At 34.8% G+C, this 11,635-nt stretch overlaps 1 protein-coding gene across 1 annotated transcript in view; it reads right to left on the bottom strand.

Annotated features, from left to right (window-relative positions):
• Window positions 1-11,634, bottom strand: part of LOC106458633 (probable cationic amino acid transporter) — a gene marked incomplete at its 3' end in the record, with an annotated part of 21,518 nt that extends 9,884 nt beyond the window's left edge. Inside the window, exons 1-2 of the mRNA XM_013918158.1 lie at window positions 11,562-11,634; window positions 4,519-4,829 (exon numbers count right to left, since the gene is read on the bottom strand). Coding sequence (XP_013773612.1) covers window positions 4,519-4,829; window positions 11,562-11,634 — 384 coding nt within the window. The remainder of the gene's footprint in view (window positions 1-4,518; window positions 4,830-11,561) is intronic.
• Window position 11,635: the final 1 nt, after the last annotated feature.

Genomic DNA, 11,635 nt, shown 5'->3' with positions numbered 1-11,635 from the left:
GCCAACTCTTGGGCTACTCTTTTTCCAACGAATAGTGGGATTGACCGTCACATTATAACGCCCCCACGGTGTAACGGGGATTCGAACCAGCGACCCTCAGATTGCGAGTCGAGTGCTTTAACCACCTGGCCATGCCGGGTCTAGGTAAATAGTATAGCATATCCAATAATATACTTTACATACTCTTACAATTATCTGTCCTGAAATGATTTTACCATATCTAATATTACGTTATTATAAATATTGAATGAGACACTTACATTATTATTCTACAGCTGATTGTGTTTTTTATGACGTAGTACACATTTAATGTACTATAGTACAGTTTTGCTTCTATATTTAATTTGTTTTACATACTTTTTACAATTACTGTCCCAAAAAGGACGCTTATATAAATCTCTAAGTAATATAAAATAATTGAATGTTTAGCTTTATAAGTTGATTTGTTCTGCTAAATTTTAATGGATCTACATAAATAGTTATGTTTAACTATTATTCTTATGTTTTTTTCCGTAGATATTTTGACAAATCTTTGTCTAGAGCTCGCTTCTTGTTAGTTTTGAATTTTATGCATAAAACTTTGTCATTTTATAGTACAATTAATGCACACTTTGCGATACACACCACTACTGACAAGACCTTTCGCCCAGTACCTGAGCTCGTTGTGTTGGTTAGAAATGTATCAAAGTCTTGGTCAAAACACTACATCATTCATTAATGTGACATCATTTGTTACGGTATTTAACTTTAGGTGTTAGGAATCTGCACAAGACAATCGTTGCAGAAGCTTTAATTTATGCATAAGTTTATAAGTTGTACTCTAAAACTATAAAGTTTTATGCATAAGGTTTCAAGCTAGCGAGAAGCAATCTCTAGAGAAAAATATTTGAAAATATCTACAAAGAGGTAAGAATGGTAGTAATTAAACATAACTACTTATGTAGATCGCCCAACCACCACCCCAGCATCTAAGCCTTTGAATTTTAACACAAACCCCTCCCCAACAAAGAAAGAGATTACAAGGCCACTCAAACTCCTGAGAAATGGGAAAGTAGCAGGTCCAAATGGCATTCCACCAGAGGCACTGAAGACAAATGTCCCAATCACGACAGAGATGTTACTCCAGTTTTAGGAAGGTTTGGGAACAAAAATATATGCCAATGGAGTGGAAGAAGGGATACCTTGTGAAGTTGCCAAAGTGTGGCGACTAGCAAGGCATCATGCTGCTGTCAGTGCCTAGCAAAGTGCTCACCAGAGTGATCTTGGAGAGACTGAAGGTGGCCTTGATTGACAGACTCATAGATCAATAGGCAGGATTCTGTGTGGATAGATCATGCACAGATCAAATATCCATGCTCAGAATCATCATTAAGCAATTGAATGAATGGAAGACACCACTATACACTAACTTTGTGGATGTTGAAAAGGCATTCAACAGGATCGACATAAAATCAATCTGGAACGTACTCCAACACTATGGCATCCCAGAAATATTCGTGAACATCATCAGATAATTGTGCTAGGAGTCAACATACAAGTTCATACATAACAGAAAATCTCAGAGCTCTTTACGGTTCAGACTGGTGTCAGGCAGGAATGCTTGCTTTTGTCAATTATTTTCCTGATTGTGATCGACTGGGAGATGAGGCAGACTACCAAAAAACATAGACAGGCATCCAGTGTACAGTCATGAAGCACCTAGAAAATCTCAATTTTGTACATGATCTATGTCTCCTGTTACACAGGCAGCAGGACATGCAATCCAAGACCCAACGACTTGCTGATGAAGCTGAAAACTGGGCTACACATAAACATTAACAATACCAAGAGGATGAGAATCAACAAAAGACAAAAGGATCCAGTGCAGCTCAAAGGAGAGAGTATTGAAGAATTTGGGAAGTGTATGTGCCTTAGAAGAGATGGTAGCGCCCTCTGGAGCCACTATGTGGACGTAATAGTTTCTGGTGCGTGGGACTGTGATGTCATTGTCTCTACTACTCCCTCCTGAGGCAGTCAATCAACACTTGTGTCCATTGTGTTAGGGTAATTACTTACGTTATATTAAACCAATCTTGAATATACAAATCAAAAATGTCACGATACAGCCACAGCTGATTAAAAGTTACTGGGAAACAACATGTATCAAAACTATATTTTGACATTATTTGGTATTTGTAAGTCGTGTGATAACACCGAAAATTAATTTCTTTTGGGAATGGTATGTATGGTATGGTTCGAATCCCCGTCCCACCAAACTTGCTCGCCCTTTCAGCCGTGGGGGCGTTATAATGTGACGGTCAATCCCACTATTCGTTGGTAAAAGAGTAGCCCAAGAGTTGGCGGTGGGTGGTGATGACTAGCTGCCTTCCCTCTAGTCTTACACTGCTAAATTAGGGGCGGCTAGCGCAGATAGCCCACGTGTAGCTTTGCGCGAAATTCAAAACAAACAAACAAATGTAACAGCTCTTTCTGACATAAAATATTGATTCATTCAGATCATAAGGATGTGTTTAGATAGGAGATTTAGTTAGGAAATATCCCTTTTATTTAACGACATTAGAAAACAAAGGAATATGAGTCAACCTGGGGCACCAGGACCATCCATAAAGCGACCTGCAACAAGTCGTACTCTAGTTTTGGAAAGCAAAATGCGACGTCCTGTAACAGTTGAGAATCCATAAGCATAAAGGTCAATATTAAAAGCCGTCCACATGTTACAGGCAACAGTAAGCAACATAATAAAGAAGGGTCTTCAACTATAAACTAGGCCAACAGGGTATGGATTGAGCGAGATAAGACTTCCAGTTATATGTCATGCTGAGCCGTTATATACCTCAGGCAGCTGGAGTATTCATGTTATTCCACACAAGGATATAACAGTCAAGTCATCAGTCACAGTGTCTTTGCGATAAGACTGTTGATTTAGGAGCTGTAAAAGCGTCGTCCTTGTACGCTAATTTAATTATGGAAAGTCAACAGGGAGAAGATGTGTGTTTTGGGCATAACAGATTTACGAAGGAGACTTAACAATGGGGAAGTTATGAGCGGGCATTGCAACATGGACTGCAGCGATGTGGTGAGGCTCCAAAGTCGTTTAATTATGATGTACTCAACATCTGTTTTCTATTCAATAACAGGATTATTTGTCTTCTTTTATCGATTAATGACAATTAAACTACGATTGTACATACTTAATCATCGTGTAACAACTGCAAAAATTATTTGTAATAAGATCACCAAAAATAGATTATAATCAGTTTTAATTAACATTAATGTGTGTTACGCAAGACATACGGACTTTTATTGGTATAGAATATATCATTAAATGTGTACAGCAAAAATAAAGGATCTTTTGAAAACATATCAGCATTATCAAGAGTTAACCTCAATTTGTGTCACAGGTTTTAATCATTAAGTTTTTAATTAGGTATTTTGATAACACTAAAACAGAGTTGAAAAAAGACATCAGAAGTGTTCTTTCATCAACGAATCTTTAACTAGAACATACGTTTCTTGGGCCATTCAGTTACTGAGCGTCACCTTATGTACACGTTGGAAAAACAGTCAGGTCAGAGGTCCTTATGACTCAGTTAAAACCATCGCTAATTTTGAACTACTGATCAGAAGGAAGGCATCCAGCAACACTCGCTGCCATAAGGACTTTCTTCGGTTCTTTGAACCAAATAACGGAATTGACTATATTTTTTATAATGTAATCTCAGCTGAAAGTGCGAAGCGTGTTCAGCGACACTATCTCCCGAATCCAAGACCTTGCGACCTACAACCCGTAAAGCTATCCACTAGACCCTTATTCTTATAGCTCAGTGTTCAAGATTCAATAAAATATTTATAATTTTAAGCGAGTGGTTTAACTTAAATACAAATTACAGACTCAGAAGCATTTTTAAATTTCAAGATTGTGTTTACTACTATTTTATACAGATATTGATGTTTTCACCACGACCATTAGATACAGTTCGATAAAGTTTAACACTCTGTTGTTTCCCATTGGTGACCCGGCATGGCCAGGTGGTTAGGGCGCTCGATTCGCATTATGAGGGTCGCGGGTTCGAATCCCCGTCACACCAAACATGCTCGCCCTTTCAGCCGTGGGGGCGTTATAAAGTGACGGTCTATCCCACTATTTGTTTGTAAAACAGTAGCCCAAGAGTTGGCGGTGGGTGGTGATGACTAGCTGCCTTCCCTCTAGTCTTACACTGCTAAATTAGGGACGGCTAGCGCAGATAGCCCTCGCGTAGCTTTGCGCGAAATTCAAAAACAAACACACAATCATCTGTTCTCCAGGCAAACGACGAACACAAATCCTACCATCAACTCTAACAAGCTAGAAACAGGACTCATCTGAACAGATGACACGTTGTCAGTGTCCTAACAGCAAGTTGGTATGCCATCCATTTTCTCCACACACACCTAGTGATAGTAAATGATAGTAACTCAGGTTAATTCGCATCCATTTTCTCTACCAGAAAGTGTAGTAGCAGTGATAAAACACCTTACCTTTACTTTACCGATAAATCCGAGACTCATAGTAAGTATCACTAGAACAGCTGATACATCAGGGTTGGAATCAAATCCTGGTATACTGATGACACCTAGTGGCTGGTTTAAAGTGCGAAAAAGACTGCCGTTCGTCACTACATCAATATACTGACTCCAAGATTTAGCCGCTAGGGCAGCACCAAGTGTGTATTCTAATACCATGCCCCAACCGATAACAAAGGCACAGAACTCTCCTGTTGTGGCATAGGTATAAATATAGGCAGAGCCACCTAGCGGAAAACGGGTTGCGAGTTCGGAGTAGCAAAGTCCTGAAATATTATACACATATATAATCACATCGTGAAAAACAATAACAACTTAAAACGTCCAATCATCACTTATATACAAATACATAAGGGTAATTGCACTTTATGTAACAGGGTTCCATGCTATCCTTTCAACTAATTCTTCCATTGTTGTGATTACAGTCTCACTGCTATCTTTCTTATGAAAACAGCCCCTGATTTTGAGATGTGTGGCTGTATGCTTATGAATTTCTGAATTGTAATTTCGGTCATTTTGATATCCTTGTTCATTATTTTGTTTTTGGTACAAAGAGGCCTAGCTTCATTACACTATTTTTGTTTTGTTTTTTAAGTAGGGAGATTCTGTTTCGTAAACATAACATTAACATTATGAACAAGGGGATTGTTCTGGATTAGTGCGATTTTAAGACATATTGCTGTGCTAAAAACTGTTCGTTAAAGTTTCTCTGCTTCAATAGTGAATATTGAAGGGCTCTTTTCTTCTAAATATTATGATTTTTGACTTTATACTGTTTTAACAATCTCATTATACGATTGTTATTCTTCGAAAAGGGATGGTAGATAACTGTTACAGGAATTTCACCGTCGAATGGTTGGGGATTAACTATGAACCAAATATATAGATGTTAAACATGTCTCCGTTATGTCACAGTTCGTATCTGCAGCAACTTGCTACTGCATGATCACATATAAATTATTAAGGAGCAATTAACCATAAGTTAAATCTTAAAGAATTATTTTTTTTCTCTCTATGCCATTCTGATGGTAACCTTTCTAGGGTTTAGTAGGATTGTTTAGGTCTGTAATTTTGTATGGTTCCATTACATATTTAATACGTAAGACATGATTTACTACCATGACATTATTATTATGAACTTTATACAGCCAATGGCGTTCCTGTTTATCATATAATCTATACAGTACTACTGACATTTCTACTCATCACATAAACTGTATACTAACGTCAATGTTTTTTTAATCACATAAACTGTATACTAACGTCAATGGTTTTTTTTAACCACATAAACTGTATACTAATGTCAATGTTTTTTTTTAACCACATAAACTGTATACTAATGTCAATGTTCTTTTTAACCACATAAACTGCATATTTCCATAGGGTTTCTACTTCCCACATAAACCAGCAAATCCTACTTTTCTCCTTACTAATGAATATACCACTTACCAAAGACTCACATTTTCACTTACCAGAACACCTATTTCTACATTACTAATCAAAGTGCTCCTTACCGACCAAAAATGATGACACTGCAGCAAGCAGATAAGACAGCACTATAGCTGGGCCTACGTGAGTTCGTGCGGCTTCCCCCATGAGACAGTACAACCCTATTCCTAATACTGATGCTAGGCCTACAGTGGTTTGGATTCAAGGTGAAAAGCATTAGAATATTTTGTTTTTGAAGATAATGATCGTAAAACATCGAAATTCAAAGTTAGCTAAACTAGAGATGATAAACAGATATCATTCATATCATTCTTTAAAGAATAAAAGTCATATCACTTTTATTATCTTGATGGTAAGTAAATCTTGCACACACTATCTTCATAAATAATTATGGCCGGCACTATCTCAAAAATAATATATTTTTTAGTTTACTTAAACGTACGGAGACAAGACCTTCTGTTTTTGATTATAAATTACCCAACGTTTTTAGAGCTTATCAATTCTCCTCATGCCAAATGATGTAGCTTTGATATGCTAGTCTACATTTTAAATTACACCAACCAGTAACGTCAGAATCAAAAGACATTAAGAGCTGTTAGGTGAAAAACGATCAAGAGGGTGATTAAACCAAATTTTTCATTTTGATTAACAGTATGTTTCTTTTTCAAGATGGGCCAGTTTTCAAGAGATAGCCATTTTAAAGAAGAAATAGATGTAGTTTGCCAGTTAATATCATGAAATGAGTCATTAGCATGTTCAGTTAGAGCTGAAAAAGAAGTAACGCCCAACATCAAGTCTTTTGTTGTTGTTGTTAACTTAGTGAAATTTATCACATTATACAAGTATGATCAGGTATATTAGAGTTACTGACTAGTTACATACAATAAACGATATTTTTGTAGCTCTTAAATTGTCTTCTCTCTTTTTCTAGATTAGCATTAAATGTTTGACGTAATATTTCTATGAGTTACTTTCAAATCGATTACAAGAATGGCAGCGAAATGATGTTAAGGCAATAGGAAAAGTAGACTAGTGTGTGTACAGGCTGTTCTAATAACAAAACCTACAGCAGTTGAAGCAGTAAGAAAGTAGTCTTATGTGTTTTCAGACTGTTGTGGATCCTAGAATTGGGATAGTTTTGATTGATTCTGGGAAAAGTTTTATATTTATGGTTATGTATAAATATTTAAAGATGTCAATTATTTTACAAGGTATTTTTATCCTGAATTAGTTATCGATCTACGGTGTCTTGTGAAATATAGAACGTATAAAGAATTGTTTTTTCAAGGGATTTAATTACTACATTATCCATTATTTTACAAGATATTTTTAACCTGAATTAGTTATCGATCTACGGTGTTTTGTGAAATATAGAACGTATAAAGAATTGTTTTTTTTCAAGGAATTTAATTACTGAACGTTATTAGTTTTAGGATAATGATATGGAAATTGTAAATATACATATATATATATATGTACTCGAAAAACTAGAATTATTATAGACTCGTTTTGAAACGACCAATAGTTTGTTCGGAATGCGAGCCCATACTTTTCACTAAAAATGAATACATGGACTAAAATTATTAAAGTGAAAATAAGGATTCACAACATGAAACTCAACAAAGCACTTCTATTCATTATTATCTGCAACAAAAGTGGCTGTAACCTCTGCTGTTAAATCTCTTTCTTAAAAATAAAACTGGTGATAAGTGAACAAGTATTCCAAAGAATTGGTCACAATTGAAACACGTACGTCACCTTTAACTCAGTTTAACTCAGTCTTTAGTAACTGCGTATGCTAAGCCAAGAGAACTGAAGGCAAACAAAAAAGGGATGTCAAACAACAACTTATATATATATAAAACTTCTGAATTAGTGTATTTGTTCAACAATATATAAGATAACGTTTGGGAATTATAAACACAAAATTCAGTTATATTAGTTGAAAGTGAACCACAATTAGAGCTTAAAGGTGATACTATGATGAAAAGTGATTTGGTAAAAGATATAATTGGTCTTTCAAGTAAAACAAATTAATGGGTTCTAGGTTACTCATTAACATTTGTGGTTATATCATCAGAACTATAGCTAACAGTAAAGCAAAACAAAATACAAGTGGAATAAACAAAGCTTCTTAAATCACATTAAAAACCATATGAAATTAGGTAACATCTGGTATGTTTTTTCTATAACAGTAATGTTTTTAAAGTTCTTTTTCTAGAGATTATTTCATTTTAGTTTTCAAAAGTTTTAGTAAACTATCATTACAGTGACCTTTTTCTACACACGCACACCGAGCGTAAAAACACTATTACATTTCTTTTTTAGATCTCTCAAAGTAAATCGGTTAATTACAGCGGAGCCAATGAGTACATATAAGAATGGCCTCTCTTTAATGGAGTCCACAAAGTTTTATCTCGTTAAATTTGAATGGCAGTTTCTACGGATGAGCAAATGTCAGAAGGTGAAATTTTATTAACATTCATTGTAACATTAGGCTATCTGTGTACGGTGTCATGAATATTTTGCGATAAGATGTTAATAAATCAAGTTGAAAGTTAGCTAAACTGTGTGTAAAACTAAGCCTTTAGAGCAATGCTTCGGTTGTGTAAAATCCCCAGGTTTCGTTCTCTGTTGGTTGAATTTAAATTGCATAAATTTCGGTAATAAGTCAAGGACTTCATGTTGTTGATTAAAATGTAAATAATTTTCAGAATTGACGAGTTTAGATTGGTTGAAAACATATCCTTTAACAAAACTAAGAGTTTCTTACTCGTAATGCCTTTCTACAAATGAAAACATTTTGCTGAAAAAGTTGAAGGAAAACAAAACTTTAAGGATGTCAAGGGCAGTTGGAATTAAAACACGGGTTTATAAACAATGCTTGAAAGTACAAAAATTAAGTTTTTATGTTTTTTTTTAAATATTCAATTAAAAAAGATAATTTTGTTGGTGTTTAATTTTATATTTATATGTATATCCATGTCTTAGTATATATCAACGAATCTGTATTCTTAAAAAGAACGTAACATCAGTGCGGTTGTTCACAATGTATTGTATATGTATATATATATATATATTACTCTTATTATCTCGATAGCAATTAATCTTATATTCGCAGGGATATGAAATTAGTACCGTTATTAACAGAGCACTTTAATGATGTTATCTCAACAGCAACTATAAGTAATATATTAAACACAGAGCATTACTGCTTGTACAACAAAGGCGAGATGATATCAATGACATATTATAGTTAAGGTCTCGCGAATAAATAGCATTAATTTGATTGTTCATATTCTTGATATCTCCTGAATCGAATCTTATCTTATATCTTCAAGAAACAGATTAGAGTCATTGTTCTTATATACTCTTGATGATTAAAACATTATACAATCTCCATCGCAGTTAACCTTAAGGAGCAGAACCCGAGTTATTGTACAATTATCGTACAATTAATCACCTAATTGTCCATTTACAAGTGCTAATTTATCGTAGTTTCTCATACGCACTTACATAAGATGTATAAAGAGACCTCAGAAAACAAAGTCAATTGTCATATACCAGATAATTTTTATATTTCTTGAAAGCGATCACTATAGCTCGAAGGTTATCGTACGTTAAACACGTCCGTCCTATATTGCACAGTTACCTGATGTATAATAACGTTGTATTCAGGTAAGGTTACTGTACTTTAACAACATCCTGTATAACAGAGTTACCTGATGTATAACAACGTTGTATTCAGGTAAGGTTATCATACTCTAACAACATCCTGTATAACAGAGTTACCTGATATATAACAATGTGGTATTCAGGTAAGGTTATCGTACTTTAACAACATCCTGTATAACAGAGTTACCTGATGTATAACAATGTGGTATTCAGGTAAGGTTATCGTACTCTAACAACATCCTGTATAACAGAGTTACCTGATATATAACAATGTGGTATTCAGGTAAGGTTATCGTACTTTAACAACATCCTGTATAACAGAGTTACCTGATGTATAACAACGTTGTATTCAGGTAAGGTTATCGTACTCTAACAACATCATGTATAACAGAGTTACCTGATGTATAACAATGTGGTATTCAGGTAAGGTTATCGTACTCTAACAACATAGGATGTTGTTAGAGTACGATAACCTTACCTGAATACATCATTGTTATACATCAGGTAACTCTGTTATACAGGATGTTGTTAGAGTACGATAACCTTACCTGAATACATCATTGTTATACATCAGGTAACTCTGTTATACAAGGTATAACAGAGTTACCTGATGTATAACAACGTGGTATTCAGGTAAGGTTATCGTACTCTAACAACATCCTGTATAACAGAGTTACCTGATGTATAACAATGATGTATTCAGGTAAGGCTATCGTACTCTAACAACATCCTGTATAACAGAGTTACCTGATGTATAACAACGTGGTATTCAGGTAAGGTTGTCGTACTCTAACAACATCCTGTATAACAGAGTTACCTGATGTATAACAACGTGATATTCAGGTGAGGTTATCGTACTCTAACAACATCCTGTATAACAGAGTTACCTGATGTATAACAATGATGTATTCAGGTATACTGATTTCCAACAGAAAAGTATCAAGTTTTTGTAACAAACAGTAGATTCAGGAAATGTTAGGCAGAGAACAAATCGAATACGAACGACAAAGGAAAATAAATAAATAAATAAATAGAATCTTTCTTCATACGACAACAAGCGATATTGCGGTATTTTACCGAGACTGACCGACTTCTGTATTAAAGACTGCTGCTAGCTGCTGGAAGAGGTATGAAACACGTCTATACAAGATGAAGGCAGTAGCAAGAATAATCATAATAATTTTTCTTCAATTCAAACAAAAGTTCTAATGCGGTATTCCACATTCGTAGAATACCTACGTGAACCATCATTCCCATCTACATTCAAGGTTAATAAACCTTACGTTTATGCAAATATATTCAACTTTCTGAACCTATTTAAAAGAGTACTGTCACATTCAAGAAGTACATAACAAAAAACAAACAAACAGAATCAAGCAAATATAAGCTTTACTAAACAATCGTTTTGGTATGTAGCGTTTGTCTAAGCTAGAGGATTGACGCAAGTTTACGACCATTCGCATCCATTTTGTAACGACGCCAAATGACTATACGCAGAATACCTGCACGGAAAAGTTTGAAAAAATTACTTGAATATATAGATAGTTTCTTCTTATTTATGGAAGGTTTAACTATAGCAATTCCTTTAACAGTAAAAATGGCTTGTAGCAATAACAATGTGGTACTCGGATAAAGTTATCGTGCGTTAATATCCTGTATAGCAGAGTTACCAAAGTAAAGATATTATTCAAATAAAACCTCAGGTGTGTGTTTTATTACTACTTAAAAGGTCCAATAAGTCAAATAAATATACTCATCCAGAAAAAGAGTTTTATTTCCCTTTGCTGAAATAAGTAGTGCCTATCCATCTTTCATATTTGATAAATCGATTGAATATTCATGTATTAAATTTTACATGGTAGATAGATACTTACCTAGACAAGTCACATCCACGATGGACAGACATCGATGGACCCGTCTTCCTCCGTCTCCTGGGTTACACGACATG

Source organism: Limulus polyphemus, unplaced genomic scaffold (assembly GCF_000517525.1).
Source record: "Limulus polyphemus unplaced genomic scaffold, Limulus_polyphemus-2.1.2 Scaffold495, whole genome shotgun sequence".
NCBI classification, from domain to species: Eukaryota; Metazoa; Arthropoda; class Merostomata; order Xiphosura; family Limulidae; genus Limulus; species Limulus polyphemus.
Note: the sequence above shows the minus strand (reverse complement) of the source record. Positions and strands in the feature narration are given on the sequence as shown.